The sequence below is a fragment of the Protopterus annectens genome, chromosome 8.part0, assembly GCF_019279795.1.
Source record: "Protopterus annectens isolate FY-2018-M chromosome 8.part0, PAN1.0, whole genome shotgun sequence".
Taxonomy (NCBI): domain Eukaryota; kingdom Metazoa; phylum Chordata; order Ceratodontiformes; family Protopteridae; genus Protopterus; species Protopterus annectens.
In genome coordinates, this window is record NC_056741.1 from 1208397104 (window position 1) to 1208422242 (window position 25139).

Sequence of the window (25139 nt, forward strand, 5' to 3'; positions counted from 1 at the left end):
ATCAGACAGATTTTAAATGTTACAGTTTTATAGTTAAAAAGTTGTTAGAACAACATGTTTTATATTGGTATGCATTTTCTGAAGGATATGAAGCCTAAACCACAAATTAGTTATTTAGCATTTGTAGTCAACAATTTGCCAGAAAAACACAATTTACAAGGAAAATGTCAAAATTATGAAGCAAAATCAGAGACAGGTGAGAGGTATGTGACTTCTCTTCATATCTGTTTTGTCTGACATGATTAAAGAAACACAAACTTACATCACACTGTTACCAGCTGCTGTACCTCATAGCAACATTACTGTAACAGTGATTTCTGTTGGGCTTCTTGCCACCCCATGAATCAGGTAGACTGTGGGAAAGCAATGGAGTAGAAAGCTCATCAAACATATTTTTCAAGTTCCCAGTACCTTCCTGTACAGGATACCACAGCTTTGAACTTGGGCAACTTGGGTTTTGAATCTGTTCATGTATTTGTTTTATTATTATGTGTAAAGAAATACTGTTGCAGTATTTCATTACCTTAAAAAAATAAATGGCAGAACGGCACCCACAGCCAAATGGCAACCTAGCTGGCTGCCTAATGTTCCTGCCCATGAGACCAGCCATGGGGTCATTTTAGAAAGCTGCTATAGTAGTTTATGTCATGAGAGAAGGAACTGTTTTTGCTATTTTGAATGTTTATCCTTGGTTGACTTTACTGCAAGTTGTTCTCCAACTGGCTATTTAGTTTAGTTTGTCTTGCTTATTTTGTATTGTTCTGCTCTGCATGCCATTGTTCTTCTTTTGGCTAGTGTACTCTGACCTGCACAACTGACCACTGAAGAAAACAATTATGACCTAATCACACTGGAATTGACTCTATGCCAGTCAGTATAAGACCACTGAAGTGCTTATTTATATTCAGTTGGTATTTTTATGTCAAGGACATCTGTTTCTACTGATTTCACTGTATTTGGTAATTTGAATAATGCTTAATTGGTCTACTTTTTGAAGGCCATTTAAGAACATTGCTGTTGTAGTTATCCTTTGAGAAAATGTCTTTAATCACTACTGGCTTTGCTGTAAGTTCTTGGACTTGCTACTTGTTTTTCTCACTTGCTTTATATTGCTGTGCTGCTGTGAATGCCATTGCTGTCCTTCTGCCTACACTGTGCATTATGCAGCAGTGGAGCACAGTGCATGCCGCAGATGCAAGTTAATAGAAGTAAAATGTGACTGTAGTGTTAATGTCTATATCTTATTCCGTCACCACTCATTACCCGGAATTCTAACTTTTTGTGATACATGGTTGCTGAATCAGTGTCTCAGCTCTGCTAAGGGGCAATGGTGCTGCACTTGACTTCATCCTTCAGACAGCTAAGCTAAAGTGGCACTTCACTGCTCCTCTCAGTACTGCACCCCCCCCCCCTTCGAAACTAACTAGGTAGTATGAAGAGGGCCTTGCTAACAAAAAGGATGGATCACAGTGAATCTTGCTTCCATTCATAATTTTTTTATACTCTGCAAAACTCTCTGCTAGGTACCTAAGTAACCTAACATAGTTAAAATCCCTTAGTCAGCCTAGTACAAACCAGCTCACCGTTAACTGACCTTATTCTGAGATCATAAGTCCACAGACCACTTCCTCGTCTTATTTTCTCAGCCTGTTAGCATTGGCTACTTTGAAGCAGTGCTCTAACTGTGTAATGCTCACTGATGAGCATTTATTTCTACCTACACTACAGTCCACATGTGAGAAGTGCAAATACCTACTTAAGTGGGAGACTAGCCCCTCCTCTAGAGATGTACATAACATCCTGGAGGTTGTCACTGACCATCCCCATCTTGTACCCACATACCATTCAGCTAGAAACATGCCTTCTTATGCTGATGCACTTAGGAAGTCTCTTTCCAAGCCTCTGAGGCCTCTGGGGTGAAAGCCTCACTCTCCGACTCCTAAGCAGCATAATTTAAACTCTCATATTACACTTCTGTTACAACACATCGCAAATCCTAGTGTTAGAAATCATAATACCAACCTATCTGAACCTTTAAGGCATCTTGGTCCAGACTAAGCACAAGGGAATGTTGTAGCTCTAGGTTACTCCATAGTGAGACATACAGATACTGCACCAGGCTTGACAAAGATAGAATGATGATAAGTTGTCTCTCGGGAGCCAGGGTACAGTAGGTTCAAGGGCACTCAAGTCTCTTCGTCCCAGATAGACCTACAATGTGGTCATTTTTCATTTGGAATAAAATTACCAAGACCTGCATCTCTGAATTATATGAAAAGAAACTTGATAAAGGTCTACCTGTCAAAGTATTTATCCAAGGGGATGCAAGGCTAGCATTTAAGCATCATCCTACCTCCACTGAGAATGAGGCCTCAGGATAAACAAAAGATGATTGACTTCAATCAAACTGGCTCAACTACTGGTGATATGCTAAGGAGAATCCATTGTGCATCAGCCTAGAGGGAGATGGTTGACTGTCTTATATGCTTCATCATGGATGGCCTATACCTTCCAAATCAGGACTTTCCTATATTGGCCAAGACTTTTTCTCTCCCCCCAAAACTGCCTTTTGTAGACATTTTAACCTACTCCCTCTACCAAGCCAGGACTGTACAAGGACTGTCCTGCTCAGTGTTAGAAGCCTAAATAAGCAGCTGCCCTCCTTAGAAGCCTTGGAAATATAGACAACTGCTTTATTAGTGAAACATGGTTCTAGTGCATGACAACACACCTTCCCATCTGGGGCTCAATGTTCATCAGTCACTCGTATCTTCTTCCTAGGGTAACTCTGTAACCATTGATGGTGTGCTCATATACTTCCACAATTCTTTCCCTTATAAACTTGTAGAGCTAGATAATGACCACAGACTGCTTTACATCTTACTATGTAAATAAGACCACATATGACTTCCTGGCCAACTACAGAACTTATTTTGTGTCACCCAAAAAAACAACTAGGCAAATAGATGTCCCTTACTGTTGAACCAAACCACTATTGTACTTGGGGATTTCAGTACATAACAAGTAAATATGGTTAATACTTTCTAAATTTCGTTATTGCAAGCCCACTAGACCAGACTGTAGTCCTCTAGGAGAAGATCAGATATATTGGACCTTATATTTTCAAAGAGAGCACCATTATGCTCTGGACCTGTAATTATACACATTCCTTGGTTGTTTGACCATTAAGCAGTGGCCCTCATTATTAGAACTCCGCTTAAAACATTCATGAACTCTACCACTTTCAGAGATTTCTCAAAGGTAAATTTACTTCAGCTGTATGATGACCTGAAGAGTTTCAAGAGTCACTCTTCTCTTGACCCTACATCAAACACTGCTACATTTGTGGAGGGGTTATGTTCTCACTTCAAAACCTGTGTAGAGACTCTCTTACTGGTCAGTGCCAAGTAGAGCACCACATTTAGGAATAGACCTCTTTGCTGGAACCCTAGCATAAACATGTTTCTGTAACAAGAGAACAAATATCAGTTCACTTGATAACAAAGTGAAAATCTCACATCTCAAAAGTAAACTGAAAAAAAGTTCAAATAGGTTAAAAAATCAAATTGTCTAAGGTAAAGTATGAATTCAAAATTGCCTCCTCTGTCAAAGGCAATCACACACTCCTGTTTAGGAATGTTAGTAAACTTAGAAACAGCACCCAGCACTGAAGTGTGTTGATACATGATGGCTGTATGTGACATTTTAATGGACACATTTCTGTCCCCATCTCCATCTAGCTTACACACACTTGACCTCATGTCATCCTTCCTTCCTATCACCCCTGAATAAATCCTAAAGGCTTTCTTGGAAGTGAACAGTTTCCTTGCCAATATGAAGCACTGTCTTCCTGATCTTTATAGTATGTTCAAAGTCTGCTCGTCATCTGGTTTTATGCCTGAGGTTTGAAGAACTGCGGTCATTCCTGCTCCCAAGAGAGACCTCCCCACTGAACTTGGTAATCATACACTCATAAGCTGTATCTTTAAGACAATGGGACAGACCTGTCATTATGGACATCATAAGCTGCACATTGGCAGTCTAAAGTCTCTTGACCCAAATAAGTTTGAGTTTGTGTTAGATTTTCAAAGTCGAGTGGTTTAAGCAGACAAAGCCACTAAGGCCTTGTAAGAGGGCAGATCAATTCACATAGCTTACCTTGACCTAGCCAAAATTTTTGACACCATTCCTTACTTATCATATATAAACTTATCAAAATAAATGTAAAGCATTATGCTACCCAATGGATAGCAACCTAGCTCATGGATAGGACCCATCAAATTATAATTGGATGTGCACTATCTTTGAAAAGGCTTGTTATTAGCCATGTCCCCTAGGATGTGACACTGGGCCATTCTTGTTTAGTAATTACTTCTCTGATTAATAAAAACTGGAACAAACTACATATAAAAAATGGGAATTGTTGGAACAATATATGCAGAGATAGAACGAGGTTTAAAAGGCAGGATTTGAATGAGCCATATAATGCTTCACTGAAAATGACTGTATAGATTATAAGTGATGTATAATGTTTGGAACTACAGTTGATTCAGTGGTGTCTGTAATGTATGTTTACAACTAGTGGTGTCAGTGTTTGTTTTTCATTTATATAAATGTAAGATTGCCTATGCCATACATGATAATTTAATAAAGATGTTTATTGAAAAAAAAAATGATATAAAATGCCTTTAGCTAAATTAATCAGATCACACAAACAAATGGTGTCAAAACCGGGGGCTCAAGCTAAATGCCAAAAAGTGTAGTATCATATCCTTTGGTTAACAGAAATACACTCTCGTACCGCATTAATATTAACCCTCTGCCAAGAACAGACACAGTTGTCAGAGACTGGGTACCACCTTTGTTAACAATGAGCTCTCCTTTGACCACCATGTAGCCACAGCTGTTACGAAATCCTTCTGTTTAGCCCAAATGCCAGGTCCAATGATGTTATCATACCTCTCTATTCTTCCCTTACTAGGCCATAACTGAATACAGTGCTTCCTTTTAGCTTCTGCTTGCTCAGAAATACGATCCATCTTGAAATATCCCATTATTTCTTCACAAAGAAACTCAAGGATCTGATGTTTGCCAAATCTACAAGGTCTCAAACAATCCTGTTCTGAGTGATCTCCTTCATGTTCACAAAATGGCAACACCGTAAACATACATACTTAATTACCTTAACCTTTACAGTAACATAAACTGAACCTGTTTGCATAATAGACAACTCATAAAAAGGAATTCCTCTCTCTTATGGAACAAACTCTCGCTTTATATCAAGCAAAATAGTTCTCACATCCACATCAAATGCTTAAGTAGATGGGTAACAGCAAATACATCTCCAGTCTCTCCCCAAAGCAGTCTTGGAAAGGAGCAGTGTGTAATGAGAATTGCAGTAGCTAGCGTACACATGATTTACTTGTTCTACTGCCTAGCAACAACATATGAACCTGTGAATTTCAAAAATGATAATATTAGAAGGAGGTGCAGTGGATGTTCTTTGCATGGGAGTATGGATAGCATTGCGTCCAGCATAAACATTTTTTATAGTTATGGCTATTTTTAAGTCGTGTTATTTTGACAAATTGTGCTTAGCAAAGTGGTGAAAATTTCTGTTTTTGTTCTTTTAAGCATTATCCCATTTTTGTAAATTCAGTGTGAATGAGCCAGTAGCTGAGCAGAAGAATCGAGAGATGTTAATATCATGTTTGCATTCATCTTTATTTTATGGTTTGTTGAAACAGGGTTGTGCATGTTCTTATTTAAAGTGATATGTTAGCCTTTTGACTTATCTTCTCTTTGGCTAATAAAAACATATAAAATGAATGCAATAAAGAGAAAATATGCTGATTGCAGCAAAAGTCATGCAAAGTGTGTAGTGTCATAGTTTTCATAAATGTACTTCTACTGCGGTGGTGGTGCTGCGGTAGCGTTGTTGCCTCACAGTTAGACGTTGCCCGTTCGATTCTCAGTTAGAGCGTCTTCTGTGTAGCAACATGTGTGAATGGGCGTTCCTTCGTTGAAGGTTGTGCGTTAGGCCCGGCAAGCCAGTACATAAAAATCTACTGCCAATCATTAGTGGGCCGGAGTTCCGCTGTGGTGACCCCTAACCGGGAAAAGCCAAAAGACACAAACAAAACTTTGTGCAGCAATTGTTTGATGCTGACTAATGAAATACAGGTCTAAAACAAGCTAAGTGGTTTTGCTTATCAGTGAGGAAGTGTCCCAGCACAGAATGACATAATTTTTAAAAACACAGGCAACTTGACTACTTCATTGAGTTTGGTAGATTGTTCTATTCAAAATGAAAAATCTTAGGACTTCTTTTTGAGTAGAACATAGGACTTTTTGAGTAGAACATAGGACTTCTTTTAAGAGACAGCTCCTTCATTTTTGGCCACCAGACTTTATAGCTGGGTTTCCAGCCTGCTGTTTGTTTTTATCTGTGCCAGTTTCTCTGTCCAGTAGGACTAACCCAGTCAGCCATAAAAAAAAAAAAAAAAAAAAATACGAAAATTTTTTAGTCACGTTTGATCTTCTGTGGCTACTAATGGCCCTGCATCACTTGAACTGGTTAACCTTGTTTTATAATTTGTTTTTTGATAGACTGATGAAGTGGGAGACAAAATTCCAATGTGATTTTATTTTCCAATCAAATCATCTTCTTTCTGTGGATACATTTGTATCCAAACTGTATAATATTATTTTTCCTTTATTTTCTTTGTGTGTTTAGTCACCATTTGCCTTGAACTTCTTTGAATTCATGCATCTTCGAAATGCTGTTAAGACTGTTGGCAATGTTTTTGTAATATTTTATTTCCACATATTGCATGCTCTTAGAAGTTTTTGTTATCATTTTACTATGTTAACAGTATGAAAGTTAGCCACAATTTCTTATCGGAATGCATTTACATAAAATGTGCATCCTATGCCATTTTGGTGTGTATAGGAAGTTATAAAACAACATTACCCACAGAGTGATGCATGAGTATTAGTAGGATGGTGAAGTTATGAATTAACTGTAATATATCCATTAAGAAACTGAGAGCAGTTATTTTTCTTCCATTTTTGAAACTGAACAGTTCCATGTTATGGAATATAGCAATAACCCACACCTGGGTGTGGGTAATGCTGGATTTGCCCACGGTTGGTGTGGTTTGGTTAGAAGGGCGAAGCCCAAGTGGCCAAACAAAGACAACTGTGGGTAAATCCAGCATTACCCACACCCAGGCGTGGGTTATTGCTATTATACGACATTATTTAAGAAGAAAAATAATTACTTTTCTTAAATAATGGCATTGTATAGTGCCTCCTTGCTGCCCTTCCGCAGCTGTCTGGTATTCTGCGGTAGTTCTGATGTACTGTGCATGCGTATGCCTACATAGTACATCAGAGCTGTGGGCAAAAGCAATGGAGAAAGCAAGATCTCCATTGCTTTTTGCAAACTGTCTCCCTATGTTAAAGGAGTTTAACATAGTGAGACAGCTTTAAAAAAAGCAACAAAGAATCTCCGTTGCTTTTCTTTTTAAGCTGTCTCACTATGTTAAACTCGTTGAACATAGCGAGACAGTGTGAAGCAACGGAGATCTTGCGTTCTCTGTTGCTGTAAAAAAAAGAGTTACAGTAATGGAAAAAGTCCGAGCGACCGGACCTTTTTCCATTACTATAACTCTGATTTACAACGTGCACGCTGACCAATCAGCATCCACGTTTTTGAATATTAATGGGGGGTTGTTGTATAATGTGAATTTTCCCACTTTGTGTTAATGTTGAGGACAACACTATTTTTTAATATTCAATTTGATTTTTAAATGTGCCTGTTACCTTTTTGCTTAACAAGGGTAGGGGATTTTTTTATCAAAATTTACATACTTTTTTCACATTACCTCCAAAGTGGGACACCTACACTTTGCTGCATCCTGTTTTCTGTGATGAAATGTCATGTTATCATTGTTACAATATGCAATGCTAGGTCTTATGTTCTTGTTTGCAGTTTATGGGACTTAGACAAGAGAGTGAATGGGGAATTTATGTATTTTTTATCTTTTCCCTTTTCTCTCAACTTGTTTAACTTTGGAGTTAGCATATACAGATTTGGATGTGGAGGCTTGCAAATAAACGTGCTTTCTATAAACTTGGCAATGTCACCATTTTGAGCTTTGCACCTGTCAAGGATTTAAGCTTCTTCATGTTTTTATTCACAGTGAATTTCATTGTCACTGTTGTAGAGTTGTACTTGTATCTATGGCTTTATTGTAAGGTGTTTTACATACAGTGTGTATTTTCTGTTCTTTTTCAGAGGAAAGTCAGAAAATACATTTCTGTTAAAATATCAGGACTTAAGCCACTTCTAATTTCCTTTGAACAGTATTGTCCTAAAAAATGCTACATGTTCCACATCAAACGTACTAAATTCTGTCCCACAAATCATGAACAGACATATGCCAGAATTTCTTTAATGCTGGAGGAAGACTTCACTGTAACCTCCTTACACATAGCTGTGCCCACTCTCTCCCGAGCCCCTGATTTTTAGTGTTTCATCTCAGAGGTAGTCATTACTTGGCAAAAAGACAAGCATGTGAATTTTGCACAAAAATCATGTATTTACCCCCCACCCTTTCCTAGCACTGGCAAATGTGCACAAAATCAATTTTTCCAAAAATGTCTACAGTGAGGAAAGTCTAACATGTATTAATGCAGAAGTAGTACATTGATTGCCTGCATGGCACAGGAATATAAAGTATTGGAAAAATTACACTTTCCTCACAAGTGCTGGTTTACTAGTCACAGGCACTGCTTTCAGAGTTTGATATGTTCAAATTAAGTGCTACTTTTAGTTGAAGATTGCGACCAGGGACATGTTTTGGGTATTTTTGTACTTTTTACTCTAATGTAGAGTTGGTTTGTTTTTCTCACATCTGAAGCCTGCAGTCCTCACTTATATATTTTTTTATATCCTAGGTGAAGCTTGCAACCCTCCTGCATTTGCTGTTGCTGTGTGATGGCACCAATTTGTCTAATTGAGGCCTTGCCTTCTGGTGGTTGGAGGGTGAACGATTCTGCTCTGTGTATTCTGAAAAATGTCCAGCAGCCTGTGCAGGTCATTGCGATATTCGGTCCTAAAGGGACTGGGAAGTCCTTTTTAATGAACAAGATAGCCGAGACTCAACAAGGTACATGTGCCTTCTCTTTTTTTCCTCTTAGGTTTTTAAGATGTACAGTGTTACCTTCAATTATTATGATGCAAATATGTAATTGTTTGCACCCTTTTGAATTATTGCTCTTGTATAATTTATTGCAAGAGCTTTTGTGACTGTTTTCCTCTTCATCCAAGAAGATCACTGAATGTAGATGGTAAAAATAACAACTTTAGAAAAAGTTTCACATGCAGTGATGCACTGGGGTGGATGCCTTTAGGAATACAATTAAAGTTATGTACTCACCATAGCTATGTATCTGTGTTGTCCATTTCCATTTTTCCTCAAAGTATGAGTTATGGATCCAACTTGGCTGCATTCTACAGACTTCAGATCCAGCTTCTGAGCTCTTCCCTGAACCCATAATGCCCTAGTCTGTCCCCAAAGCCTCAGGTTAAGTTTGCTGCCTTGAAAGTCTTAGTATACAATAGTAGCAGAGAAGAGGGATTAAACCAGGGCTCAAACCTGGAACTGCAGGTTCCAGAGGTCCATCAGGTCAGTGCAGAAGATGACAGGAAGGGGGAAGGAGGGAGGGGAGTTGAGGAAGAATAAAGATGGACAGCACAGATTCATAGTTATGGTGAGTCTATAACTTTAATATTGATGTTGTTCTTTCATTTTTCCTCAACATATAGGACAGAGTCCCCAGCTACGTAAATCTTTGGTGTCCTCACGGAAGGATATTCGAGAACTGCTGAACCAAAAGCAGCTCTGCTTCTGGAAATTGTGTCCAATTTGTAATGATTAATAAAGGTATGAGTATTAGACCTAGTGGCTGCTGCACTAATGTCATTAATGGAAGTTCTAGACCAGAAAGTAGATGAGACATGGATTTAGTTGAAGGGGACCTTAGGTGGTTTTGTTAGGGAGTGGCCTTGCAGGGAATATATCCAGGAAATGCAGTTAGTTATCCATTTGGCCAGTGTAACTTAAGAAATTGGAGAACCCAGCCGACTAGGTGAAAGAGACAAACAGCTGGTCTGTTTTTGTGAAATTCTTTGTCCTGTGGAAGTAGAAACATAGTGGCCTGTGCGTGTCTAAAAATTTTAGCATGTATTCTCCTTTGTTTGAAAATTTTGGAAAGACTACTGGTAAATGGCTTGATTTTATATTTGATTCAGAAACCACTTTTGGTAGGAATGAAAGATTGGTTCATAAGGTATCCCTATTTTTATGAAAAACAATACAAAGGGCTTTTGATGAAGGACCCTGGAGTCTGGAAATCCTTTTAGCAGATGTAATAGCAACTTAAAAATGCCATTTTCCGAAACAGGAATTTTAAGTCAGTTTTTGTTGAAGGTTCAAAGGATTGTTGAGTTAAGCCTTGAAGTAATACTGTTAAATCCCAAGGAGGTGATGGATCTTTCACTGGGGGTCTGAGCAAAAAGATGCTCTTTAGAAAGGCCTTACACAACTTGGAAGCAGCCAAGCAAGAAGCATTGCCTTCCTGAATGAAAATTTGATTTGGCTGCCAACTGCACCTTGATTGTAAAAAAACTAGCAGCTTTAAAGAGAGATGATAAAAACACTAGCACAGAAGAAATAGGGGCAATGTTATTTTTCAGGGGCCAAATTGAGAATCTTTTTCCATTTACTCTTGTAAATCCTTTTAGTGGAATCTTTCAAGGAGAAAACTTTCAGGGAAGGCAAAAGTGTATCACCAACTGGGGAAGAAAGCTTTGGCAGTATAGCTATTACTGGAACTGCAGAAACCATGTGGTTATTTTGAGGGTTAGATATTGGGATGTTTTATCCACAAGAGATGTGACACTTTCTGGACTGAGTTCCAGTATCCAAGGAGGATAACTAAGATGAGCCAAAGAAATAAGAACCAGACCTGGCGAGGCCAAAAGGGAGCAATGAGGATAACAGTGCTCCTCAACCGACTGGTATTCTGTAAGAATTTTGGAATCGGAGGCACTGGGAGATGGGTGTAAAGGAAACCACAGGGCCAAACCTGGACTAGAGCATCTCTCGAGGACTCCCCTTGGGGGGGGGGGGGGGTTCAGGGCAAAGTACCTGCTGCATTTGTTGTTGCAGTGAGAAGCAAAAAGATCGCAACAAGGTTGGCCCCAGTGTTTGAAAATTTTCAGCTGCTGATTGACAGACCATTTGTGAGGTATCAGAGTGGACCTACTGAGTTTCTCCACTAGTACGTTGGGTTTCCCTGGAATGTGCATTGATATTAGAAAACTGTTGGAGGAGATCACCCATTGCCACACTCTCATAGCTTCTCAGCAGTGGGGTCAGATAGACTTCCCCACTGTTTGTTGATGTACCAGATCACAGGCATGTTGTCAGTTTGAATCACAATGGTCCCTAGAAGAACATCTTGAAATGCCTGCAATATCAGTAGGACTGCTCTCATCTCCATGACATTGATATGCAAATTGGTCTGTTGAAGGGACCACATGCCTTGGACCATCCTTCCCAAGAAATGCTCCCCCACCCCAGTTAGGAGGTGTCAGTGGTCACTTTGGCTACTCGGGCAGACCAAATGAAAGGGTGACCTTAAGTAAATGTTGTTCAAATGGATCCACCAGTGAATGAGCTTTTTCCATACCAGAGTCAATTTGACTGGGAAAGAACCTAGGGCCTGAAGTACGAGTATGGCAGGAGAAGCAGGCTGAGGATGAATTTGATGAACATGGGACTTGATTGTGTGTATACAATCGGGAGATAGTGGAGCAATCTGACTTATTGTGTTTAGATGAGCATCACTAAACTCCAGTCTCTGTACCAGTAGCATTTTGGGTTTGGAAATGTTGACTGTTGTGCCTAGTGATTGGCAGATTTGGAGCAAATACTCCCTGGACTATTCTAGGAGATGCCTGGTTGTGGTGGTGAGGAGCCAGTCGTTTTAGTGTAGAAACACTCTGAATCCTTGCAGTATCTGGTAAGCTGCTGCCATTGCCATACACTTGATAAACACCCTGATGGGTGTTGTGAGTCCAAAGGACAGGGCTCTGAACTGATAGTGACCATCTCCCAAATGAAGGGGCAAGTGTCTTCAGGAGCATCTGTTTATTTGATGTGATAGTACTCATCCTGAAAATTAGTTGACCACATTCAATCATCTTTGTATAAAAGAGGTAGAATGGACTGAACTGTGATCATTCTGAACTTTAACTTTCTCACATATTGGTTCAAATTGCTTAGATCCAAAATTGGTTTCGGGTCCCCCATCTTTTTTGGCACTGAAAAGATCAACTTAAGTTCCGAAACCTCAAGCATGACTTTTTTGCCAGGCAGCTTCTGAATTTCTTGAGCTGTAGCTTCTCTGTGGGTGGAACATCAGGAAGCCTTCTTCTTTTGTAAATGGGCTTTTGGGAAAATGGTATAAAGTAAACTCTAGATATTATTTTTTAACACCCAAGAATCATGTTATAACAGCTCAGGTGTTTGAGTGCAAGGACAAGTGTCCCTTTACTGCTTCCAGAGGTGAGCAGTCAGGCAGCCCTTCAGGAGCACTGAAAGGGTCTATAAGGATGTTCCATCAAAATGAACATTGGTGAAAGAAGACTTGAAAGACTGCAAAAAAAAAAAAAAAAAATCGCAAAATCACATCCAGGTTTGTCTCTTAACAGCAGTGTCTGAACCAGTGGCCTGTGAGGCACCTTCTGCTGCATGCAAAATCAACCGCATAGACACATTGGAAATAGACAGAAGAGTGGCCAACTGTGAGAATGATCTTTTATAATCCTCTGCAGACATGGACTGTGAGAGAGATTTTGAGAGTTCGTTGGTCAAATCTCTCTGCAGTCTCATAAAGTACACCAAATACTTCAGGGACCTCAAGGCAAAGGTCCACTGAAGAAAACAAGCAGTTTCCAAACCATGTACAATGCCATGGACTGTTCGTTGGGGAGGGGGGAGACAGAAGAGCTCTGTTCTGTTAGCTCCTTTGTTCCAATGGGGCTTCTGTTTTGGAGGAGCTAAAATTTTATCCAGACAACATGGGATTGGTTCAACAGAATTCAGTTCCTTCCATGCCTGACAAGAGACTAGGTCGATAAGCTCACTGGCTGGGAGAACCACCCTAGAGATATTGATGGACCAGCATCAAAACCCTCGAGAAATACTGACTCCTCGGGGGGGGGGGTGGATTATCTGAGGACCAACCACGTTCTGCTTAAGGATCTCTAAAATGTCTCCAAATGAGACCTCCATCAGGTGGTGATCTGGGGGAATCCTTCCCCTTCAAAGTCTGTATCTTCTGTGAGAGATTCCAAGGTGGATTCTATGTGCCTCCTTTTACATGTTCTCTTTCAGTGAACCTCCTCAGCTGGATAGTGTGGAGAGGTGTCTATGAGAACTGCCTGGATGCTAGTTGGTACTGGCTGTCATTGTGGAGTAGGTCTGATGGGATCAGAGCATAGATCCATAGAGGGAAGGGGTGTAGGATCCGAGGCTGTATGAGAACATAGAACCATAGTCGGAAGGGGTGTAGGATCAGAGGATGTATGAAAGAATATCTCTTGAATGAGAGAGCACCCTCCCCACAACCTTGAGCTGTGATGAACCAGGATAAGCTGTGGCCAGTAGCACCAGAGCTGAGATTTCCAAAGCAGGCAAACCACGACTGTTTAGATCCTTGCCTTGAAGAGGGAGACGGACCCAAACTATGTAGTGCTGAGCATCCTGAGGAGCAAGGATAGATCCAGCATCCGAGTAGATCCTGTACCCACAGATCCGACACTGATACTTCAGTTCTACTCCTATTCCCTCAAATCGGGACAAATCTCCGAGATGGTCAGGGAAACCATTGAGGTCAAAGATGTAATTCTGTTTGGCTTTGACACCAGTACTCTTGGAACTTTTGGGTCCTGGGGCTCTGAAACCAAAGGACAAATTAGAGAAGGTGATGCAGCTGTACTGGTGATGGCATGAAGGCTCAAGGATCCAGTGGGAGACAGAGCCAGTATAACCCCCTTCTGCATCTGAGCTCTGAAGAACTTTATCATCCTGTCCACTTCAGCTTCAAAAAGACACCTGGAGAACCTGACAGATGAAGTAGGGGACTGAGGTCTGAAGTGTTTCACAGAAGTTTGAATGAGGGGAGATTGAAGCTGAGGAGAAATAGGGTTGACAAACTCAGGAGAGCGAGTTCTTTGGATCTGTAGGTTGAGCAGTCGGACTTCCTGAAATAACTATCAGATCCGAAGTGGTATCTGATTATATCCATATTTTTTGTGGTAGCGCTGAGGATGAAGTAGTCTTCAGAGAATTAGGTGGAGATCGTTTTCTATGCTCTGATGGAGCCTTGGACAATTTGAGTTTTGAGCCTTTGAAGAGGAAGGAGGTAATAACCCTTTGAGGACTAACTTATTCCTCCTGTCTGCAATAGCGCTCAAGTTAAATGTGGCACAAATTGTACAGTTTATACCCAGATATGCTGCTATTAGACGGTAAATGCACTCCATGCAGGCATCCGAATTTGGAATTTTGTGCCCACAGAAGTGCATTTTTTAAACCCTGTAAGCTTCTCAGCCATAGTACTTTAACAATAACTGAAAGCTAGAGAAGATAAATACGTTATAATTTAATATACATATATATGTATATAATTTTATATATATATATATATATATATATATATATATATATATATATATATATATATATATATAAAAAAACTGTGTGTGTGTACAGTGGATATAAAAAGTGTACACACCCCTGTTAAAATGCATTTCAAAACTTTTCCCACCTTTTAATGTGACCTGTACAATTCAGTTGAAAAACAAACAAATCAGTTAGGGGAAAAATATAAAAAAAAATAAAAAACGTACAATAAGCTGGTTGCAAAAGTCTGCACACCCTTAGACTAATACTTTGTTGAAGCACCTTTTGCTTTAATTACAGCATTCAGTCTTCTTGGGTACACACCTGCCATCAGTTAGAGACTTGGATTAACCCCAAATAAGGTTCAGCTGTCCTGGTTCCATTGCCATGGTTCGCAGAGAGCATACAAAGCATCAAAGGGATCTCATTGTTGAAAGGTATCAGTCAGGAGAAGGGTACAAACGTTTCTACAGCAGTGGATATACCATGGAACACAGTGACGACAGTCATCAAAAAGTGGAGACAATATGGGAAAAGAGTGACATTGCAAAGAAATGGACGTCTCTCCAAAATTGATGAAAAGACCAGATGAAAATTGGTCAGGGAAGCTGGTATGAGACCTACAGCAACATTGAAGGAGCTGCAGGAATTTCTGGCAAGTACTGGTTGTGTACAAATTGTGACAACAATTTCCTATATGCCTGGCCTATGGGGTAGGGTTGCAAGACAGAACCCTTTTTCTTACACAGAAAAACATCCAAGCCCGGCTAAAATTTGCAAAACAATACATCAGGTCTCCCAAAAGCTTGTAGGAAAGTGTGTTATGGTCTTATGAGACCATGGATGAACTTTTTCACCACAATTCCAAAAGGTACGCTTGGCGCATAAACACTTCGCATCATGAAAAGAACACCATCCCCATGGTGATGCATGGTGGTGGCAGTATCATGCTTTGGAGGTGCTTTTCTCCAGCTGGAACTGGGGCTTTAGTCAAGGTGGGGGGAATTATGAACAGTTCCAAATACCAGTCACTTTTGGCCCAAAACCTTCAGGTGTCTGCTAGAAAGCTGAAGATGAAGAGGAATTTCACCCTTCAACATGACAATGACCCCAAGCATACATCCAAATCAACAAAAAAAATGGCTTTACCAGAAGAAAATTAAAGTTTTGGAATGGCCCAGCCAGAGCCCAGACCTAATCTGTGGGGTGACCTGGAGAGCACTGTGCACAAGAGATACCCACACAATCTGACAGATGTGGAGCACTTTTGCAAGGAACAGTGGTCAAATATTGCCAAGTCAAGGTGTGCCATGCTGACAGACTCCTACCCAAGAAGACTAAATGCTGTAATGAAATCAAAAAGGTGCTTCAAGAAAGTATTGGTTTAAGGGTGTGCACACTTACGCAACCAACTTATTTTATGTTTTTTTACTTTTTATATGTTTTCCCTAACATATTTGTTTGTTTTTTAATTGAGTTGTACAGGTTATAGATCACATTAAAGGAGGGAAAAGTCTTGAAATGATTTATTGTGGTCTAATATTTTTATATCCGAAAAACCTGGCATTTTAACAGGGGTATACTTTTTATATCCACTGTATATAATATATGTGTGTGTATGTGTGTGTGTACATTATACATAGAAACACACACACACGCATATTTTTGTAAAGGACTACAGTAATAATACCTTGTCAAACTGGGTAAGAAAAGAGACAGAAAAAGTATAGATAAGAAAAAGGTACAAACAGTGGTGTATAAGAGATTTACCTTACTGAAGTAGACTAATGAAAGAAAACCGAAAACTAAGAAGGAGGAACTATATAATGTAGCAATTATGTAGGAAGAAAGAGGTTCCCTAAGAAAACCCAACTTAAAAGTGTTTTAAGGTCTTGAATTACGCTTGGAGAAAGGACCCATGTCTATGCAAGATGGCAGCAGACAATAGCTGAGGTATTGGGGATGGACTATGGCATTATGGGTAGAGGGAGGAGCTCAAGAGTTGGATCCAAAGTCTGTAGAATGCAGCTGAGTTGGATCCATAACACATACGTAAATGAAGAATGAAAAGGACAATATCGGATAATATGATTTATAGTGATACTATGTAAAATAAATGAGCTGTGGGTGAATGAGAGGAAAGACCTATGAATAAGATTAGTGATACTCCTGTGGAAAGTTAGACAACCAGCCAAAAATGATTTAGTATATTAGCTGTATCATCCTGTTGATCCTTTCAGCTCCATGAGTTCATGCAGAGAGAGAAATGTGTCTAACTTAAGGTGATTTGTTGTTATTCTTAACTTCATGGTTGTTTTATTTTTGTAATACCTCATTGTGTGGTTTTGCCATAATTGTTTCATAGTTTTTAATTGGTTTCCTTTTTATCTGTTATATTTCATTGTGGGTTGCTCCTCCTGTTCTATGCAATTCTGTATGGAATGCCCTGTGACCTTTGGTGCATGCAGATACGCCCAAGTATATACACACAGATACACCTGAGTACACACACACATACCCATTGCTTGTTGGCAAAGGAGTGACATTTGGTGCATTACTTAAATTATTCTGTATGTAATTTCTGTTTCTGAAGAAAATGTAGTACCTCATGAAGGGAACAAAGGCTCATTCCTGAAAGAGAGGGTGAAGTGATGATAGTGCTGGGAGAAGATAACAGATGGATCGCAATGTGCATACCGGAGTCACGTACCAGATATGGAGCAGTACGGTGTTAAACTTTCACATGTGTGTATGAAATCCCTGTCAGGGACATTCCTCAATATTCTGGACAGTTGACAGGTATGCACAACACAGCTAATGCCGTATCTTGGATAAGACACCTGAAAAAAATACATAAATATCTAAGTATTTCCACATAAACAAACACAGATTTAATGCCATTTTTAAAAACGAACTGCAGCAGGCATGAGGCTACCATCAGGACAACACACATATGCTCAAAGGCAGGAACATAGGTCCCTTAGTATCTTCTCATTCTTTCAGAATCCACTAACCAAATGGTCGGGGTTGTAGGAAGAATGAAAATGGACAACACAAGATTGAGCGTTATGGTGAGTACGTACTTTATCTGATGTCAAATTTTCATTCATTCCTCAACAAGTGGGACAGAGTCCCCCACTACCTGAATCCTGTGAAGACTCTAAGGAAAGCTATTCCTGAACACTGCTGAGCCAAAGACTGCTCCTCCCCTAGAGACCAGATTCAGTTTGTAATGAGTAATAAAGGTATGAGGACTAGCCCAAGTTGCAGCCACACAGATATCATCCATGCAAGACCTGGATAAAAATACTGATGAAGTTGCCATGGACCTAGCTGAATGGGCTCTTAAAGGTTTCAACAAAGATAGACCTAAATTCTTGTAGACAAAGAAATGCAATCCATTAACCATTTGGCTAGAGTTACTTTGGTAACTGGTTTGCCCAGTTTTAATTCCACAAAATAAATAATTGATCTGCTTCTCAAATTTTTTTGTTCTATGCAAATAGAAACATAACTGCCTGTGAACATTCAACAGATGTAACATGTATTCTCCTCTGTTCATGAAATTTGGAAAGAAAACTGGAAGACTAATTGGTTGATGTTGGATTTTGACACTACCTTAGGAAGAATAGCAGAGAAACTCCAAGCTGCCACTGCTTCCAAAATTTAAATTTTAATATAAACAGTGGTGGGTGCCTTTGTAGTGTATGATAAATATAAAAACAAAACAGACAAACTTTAAATAATATAAAATCCAATCAAATGCTGAGATTAAAATCCATATGATTCAAATTAAAAAGCATTTATTCATTTTGATCGATCAAAAAATTTCCACCAATAGAATCTATGTATCCAGTCCCCAAAACCAATAATATGATTGGTGTAACACCAACCAATCACATAAAAAAGGTGTCATCAGTGAAATCACTTAAGTGCCAAGCACCCAGAATTAATATCATAGTGGGCGTGTTTTCAAAACAGGCTTCAATGATATGCTGTAATTTAAGCCTGGTTCAGCAAAAGCCTTCAGCAGTAAAATCCATCTTTGCTCTGCACATTCAGTTTTATTTTTTAAATCACCTTTCCTATCACTTGCGTAAATAATTTCCAGCCTGAAGAACTTAAAACGCATGCTGTATACCACACTCAAACATGTGTTTTGCTTACAAGTTCATTCAGGAATAGTCCACTTCTTACATTTTTTAATGATATAAATATTGTTTGCGATATATTTTTAGGAAGCATCTGTCGATCCTACTAGCAGACCCAGACATTAGAAAGGTTGTTGACATACAACCTAGTGTTACATTCAGGAATAATTTATCTTTAAAACAACAGTTGTGTTACAGAAATCAGAAGGAGGATATCTATTCAGTTTCAGAACATAAGGGTACATTCCAGTGTAATTCATGCTCAGCATGTAATTATAGTTTAACATGTACTTTTACATTTAAAACAAATGGATTTGAGATTGTACTGGATTTCTTTGCCAGTTGTAGGATCAAAATGTAGTTTACTATGCAGCATGCTGACTTTGTGATGCAATTTATATGGGTAAAACAAATCGAGTTTTTAAGGACACAATTTTAGAACACTACAATGATGTATTGAAGGGGAAAGAGATGAATACTTTAGCAAAATACATATTGGAGTGTGGTATACAGCATGCTTTTAAGTTCTTCATGCTGGAAATTATTTACGCAAGTGATAGGGAAGGTGATTTAAAAAATAAAAATGAATATGCAGAGCAAAGATGGGTTTTACTACTGAAGGCTTTTGCTAAACCAGGCTTAAATGACTGGGTACCATTGAAGCCTGTTTTGAAATCATGCCCACTATGGCATTAATTCTGGGGGCTTAGCACTTGGAAGTGATTTCATTGGTAACACCTTTTTTATGTGATTGGTTGGTGTTGCATCAATCATATTATTGGTTTTGAGTGTTGGATACATAAAAGTGATTCTATTGGTGATGCTTTTGATAGGTCAAAGGAAGTGAATGAATGCTTTTTAATTTGACTTATGTGATTTTAATCTCAGCATTTGATTGGGTTTTATATTATTTAAACTTTGTTTTAGGTTCATAGGTTCATACTAGGCTATCTGCCCTAGGGCATTTATAAGTCTAGCCAGAGTGTGTTTGGCTTTCGCCACCCATTTTAAATGAATTTTGCTATGCCCTTTTTCGAGGTTAGTATACTGTGCCTCTGTCTAACAGTGACACAGAAGTGATACCCGGGACAAACCTACCATCTCCCATCCACTCATCAAGATTCCTCTTGAAGAGAGTCAATGAGGGACTCTGCCTAACCTGGACTGGGATTTTATTCCAGAGTGAAGGGAGCATCTGGGTTATGAATCTGTCCCTCCAGCATGTCCTATTTATTTCAGTGCTGAGGTTCAAGTCTCTCGAGCGTGTAGCTCGATGGGATTTGGATTTTCTGAGGTGCAGCATGTCCATTAATTCTGGGTTGGACATTGCTTTATACGTCAGGCACAGATCGCCTCTGAGCAGGCGGTATGCCACTGAGTAGAGCTGGAGTTTCTTTAACCGGGCAGCATATGGCATCTGTTTGAGCCCTTTGATCCTCTTGGTGAGGTACTTTTGGGGTCTTTCCAGTTGCTGCAGGTGTCTGGTAAGGTACATCCCAAAAGGGGCATTGTACTCAATTATGGGCCTGATGAGGGATGAGTAAAGAGGCACGATGACCTCCCCTGATCTAGATGTGAATCCCTTTAATGATTAGGTGGGCTATATAAAATGTTTTTCTAACCACTTTGGCCACGTGGTTATCAAATGAGAGATTGCTATCAACTTGGGTCCCCAGGTCCCTCATTACTTCTTCCGTACTTAATGGATTACCACCTATGTGGTAATTTATGGGCACTTTGTTTTTGCCAAAGGGGATGACTATACACTTTTTGGCGTTTAGCTTGAGGCCATGGCTGTGGCACCAGTTGTCTGTTTCTATGAGGCCCTTTTGTAGGATGCTTGTGTCAGCTGGAGAGTCGATTATGGCACCCAGTTTGCAGTCATCTGCGAACTTGGTCAGCCACAGTCCTTCCGTGTTGGCCTGTACCTCCGAGAAATATATACCGAACAAGAGAGGTCCCAGGACTGAGCCTTGTGGGATGCCACTTGTAACTGGTTTGGAGTCTGACATGGCTCCAGCAATTCTAACCATGTGGGTTCTGTCCTTGAGCCAGTTTGCAACCCATCTAGTGACATAGGGGTTTATATTTAAGCTGGTGAGCTTATCTATAATGCCCGAGTGGGGTATTGTATCGAAAGCTTTTGCAAGCTCCAGGTAGGCTATGTGGACCACCTTCCCCTTGTCAATGGCCTTGGTGACTGTTTCAAAGAAATCGACCAGGTTTAAGAGGCAGGATCTGCCCTTAACAAAGCCAAACTGGGTAGGATCCAGTGTCTGTAGGTCCCCAGTATCTTTATTTATGAGGTCCATGATGATCCTTTCCATAGCTTTGCAGACCAAGCTAGTCAGGCTTATGGGGCAATAGTTTCCAGGATCCGTTGAGGCACCACCTTTGTGGAGAGGGACCACTGTTGCTGTAAGCTACTCTTTGGGTACATATCCTGTAGTAAGGCTGAGATTGAACAGTAGTTTTATGTTTGGGTTTAGTTCTTCTTGGAGTTCATGTAGGATGCAGCCCGGGACACCGTCTTGTCCCATTGATGCTGTGTTTTTTGCTTTGGAGAGGGCGGCTCTTACCTGAGCATCTGAGATGTCAGGGGGGCAGCACTCTGCTGGGATAGATATTTGCCCTTTTGGTGGGAAGGGGAGAAGTTTGCGCTGAACCTGTCAGCTAGGATGTTGGCAATGTCTGTGGGTTCGGTGTATTTTTTGTCATTTTGGACTAATTCTGAGCTTTTCTGGGAATTCCCACCCAGGTTCCTAACATAACTAAAGAAAGCCTTGTGATTATCCTTAGTGTCCTGTGCAATTTTTCTCTCAAAGCTGGCCTTAGATGATTTTATGACTGCCCGTAGTTTTTTGCTAATACTGATCAGAGATGCCTTCCCTTTTTGAGATTTTGCTCTCATGTAGTAGCTTCCTCCTTCTATTGTATAGTTTGTTTATGGCTGGGGTCCACCAGACAGGACGCCTAACTTTGGAGGATTGGGTCTTGGTTTTATTTGGGATTGCATGATCCATGCATTCCTGAAGGTGTTCATAGAATGCATTTATAACGGATTCTGCGGTCTGGGCCGTATTCTCCACAGGCCCAGGGGCTTTGAAGGATTCCACCTCAGTTTTTCACTGTGGTTTTCTGGGCAGGGGCTGGGGTCGGGATGTGAATATCTAGTGAGATTAGTTTATGGTCTGATCTTACCAGTGAGGGATACACTTCTGGTCTGGAGCATAGAGTCCCCATGTTGGTGATGATCAGGTCCAGTATGATGTTCATCGTGCATACAGCTGCAGTCCTAACAGATGGGTTCTCCTGCCGTCAGGCGGGTCCTCGGTCGGCCGAATTCCAAAGTCTAGGTCCGGCGTCGGTTGTTGTCGCTTCTTCCCTGATGTCAGTGCGACAGGGGTATAAAAGAACCAGCCAACGCCATTTTCTTCAGTCTTTTTTGCCGCGCGGTGCCCGAAGCAGAAGCAGTTCGCATGTGCCGGTCGGCCAGCTCCTGAGATTACGAATATTTCTCAACCGAAGACTTCTTGAAAGCTTAAGTACCCCGTTGGGGAAACTTTTCTTGCCTCAGACCGATGTCAGACAAAGTTAATAATTGCATTTTATGTGGGAAGCAAATACCGCATAAGGATTTCCATTCCCTCTGTATACCTTGCTTAGGCCCAGACCACGACGTCTCGGCCTGTCGTTTTTGTACTACATTCAACAGACGCACTATTAAGCATCGGGCGGAGTTCGCCCAACACTATTTTGGCAAAAAGTTTAATTACAACATGTCGTCGGATACTCCGACTCCAATTTTGAGTAAACGACGTAAAGATAAGGACAGACATACGAGGTCCACGACTTCTACCGACACCACGCTAAAGCCGACTTCGTGCTCTGGTTCTCAACGAGGCGCCTACGCAGCCCCTGACTACTGATGACATTTCATTAGCGGTGTCTTCTGTGCCCGAGGTCGCAGGCTTTTCGGCCCTCACCCCGATTACAGATACCGAAGTCACTCCTGGCGGGGAAACTCTGAGTTCAGACAGGCCTGCCACCTCTCATGGTGTCTTCAGGCCTTCTCCTTCTTTTTCCATTAAGGCTTACACTAAATCTAAAGCAGCCATGCATTCTAAAAGACAAGCTCCACAGGGCCCCTCTCAAGGCCCCATGCCTAAAAAGCAGATGCTCAAAATGGCTGAGGATTTGATTACTCTTATCAGGGGTTCTCAACCCCCCTCGGACAAAAGGCCCAGAGTGGAGGAAGACTACCCTTCCTCGGACCAGGCCTCCATTACTTCAGAACATTCTGAGGACCAGGAACATTCTTACTCCCCTTTCGAAGATTCTGATGCAGAGGAGTCCTTTCCCTCTGTCTCCCCCCTGAGGATTACTCTTTTGGGGAAACCTTGCATACCTTGAGGGAACTCTTCCACTGGGAAGGCCAAGAGTACTCAGACTCCAAGAAAAGGCTCAGGGATTTTCTTTTGCTCCCTCAGCACAGGCCTCTGGCTATACCTCCTGTCTTAGACATACTAGATGATGTGTATTCAGAGGCCAGCCTTAACCCAGATTCTTTACCTCCAGCTCCAGTCAAGCCTGACAGGTATTACCGGGTTCCTGATTCACACCAATTCCTATACAAAAGCCATGTGGCTGACCCAGAAACTTTTTCACAGGGTCCCAAGGGAATTAAGGCCTCCACTGCCAAAAATCCATTACCTTCAGAGAGAGATTCCAGAGCTTTAGAAAGGTGGGGGGAAAAAGGTATACACCTCGGCCACTTTAACCATGACGTCTTTAAACTGTCTGTTCCATATGTTAAAGTATCAACAGTTTTTGTTATCTCAGTTGAAAAGCAAAATGTCATAACCTGAACAACCAGACTTGAAGGAGTTGCAGGATTTGTTGCATAGTGCAGAGCAAGTGGGTAAACATAACTTGCAATGTGGTTTTGATGCTTTAGAGGCCTCTTGTAGAACTGCTGTTACAGGATCAGTCATACGTAGACATGCTTGGCTCAAAGAGCAAACCTTACCAGATCATGTCAAAGCTAAATTACTAGATCCACCTCTTCAAAAAGATGTATTGTTTGGTGTTAAAGCTGAGGAGGTATTAAAGAAAATGGAGGAAAAGGCAAAATCAATGCAAACAGTGAAAGATTTCCTACAGGAACAACCGCCACGTTTCAGTAGAAATTGGCCTTCAAAAAATTGGTCCTTTCCAGCCACGGACAGACCTCAAAGAGGTAGATACAGGCGCCTGAGAGGTAGAGGGCAATCTCAAGGATCATTTAGAGGCAGACAATGGCAAACACCTACACCAAGAGGGGGTGAGGATAGTTCACAGCCATTCAGAAAGCAGACCCAATGACTTCCCCCTTTGCATGCCAAGCAAGGCTCAAATGGCAGCACCTTTAGGCGGAAAACTGGCATTATTTTCGAAAAATTGGCATATTGTCACAAAAGACAAAGGCTACAGATTCCACTTTCACACCCTTCCAAAAATGAGAGGCATGCCAAACCTGCCACACAATCAAAGGGCAGAGGCACAAAAACAAATTTCAGATCTCATGGACATGAAAGCTATTCAAGAGGTACCTGCACAAGAACAGGGTCAAGGTTTTTATTCCAGACTATTCCTGGTACCAAGGAAGGGCAAAGATTGGAGGCCTATTTTGGACCTATCCATTCTAAACACATACTTTCTCGTACCAAAGTTCAAGATGCTCACATTACAGCAGCTTCTTCCCATGCTGGGCAAGGAGTCTTGGCTGGTAACATTGGACCTCAAGGAGGCATACCTGCATGTCCCAATCAGACAAGATTGCAGAAGATACCTCAGATTTCTTGCAAGTTCATCCCATTATCAATTCTCTGCATTGCCCTTTGGCTTATCTACTGCGCCCAGAGTGTTCACGAAATGCCTGGCATCAGTAATTGCCTTCTGCAGACTTCAAGGGATACAAATATACCCATATCTGGACGACTGCCTGATCCAAGCGGACAGCAAACACACTCTTCTGAAACACCTGGCGTTTGTAATAATGTTGTTGAAATCTCTGGGATACACAGTCAACAAAAAGAAGTCAAGACTAATACCCTCTCAAACAATAATTTTCCTGGGTGCCAGCTTGGATACAAACACCCAGATGGCTTACCTCACTCCAGAGAAACAAGGGCGATTAACTCAATACTTCAGAAAACTGGCAACCTTCACCAGGCTGACTGCAAGG

The 25139-nt window shown here is 40.7% G+C and overlaps 1 protein-coding gene across 1 annotated transcript in view; it reads left to right on the forward strand.

The window, feature by feature from the left end:
• Positions 1-25139, forward strand: part of LOC122808438 (guanylate-binding protein 3-like) — a 296520-nt gene that overhangs the window by 22764 nt on the left and 248617 nt on the right. The window contains exon 2 of the mRNA XM_044079400.1: positions 8965-9176. Coding sequence (XP_043935335.1) covers positions 9005-9176 — 172 coding nt within the window. The 5' untranslated portion in view covers positions 8965-9004. The remainder of the gene's footprint in view (positions 1-8964; positions 9177-25139) is intronic.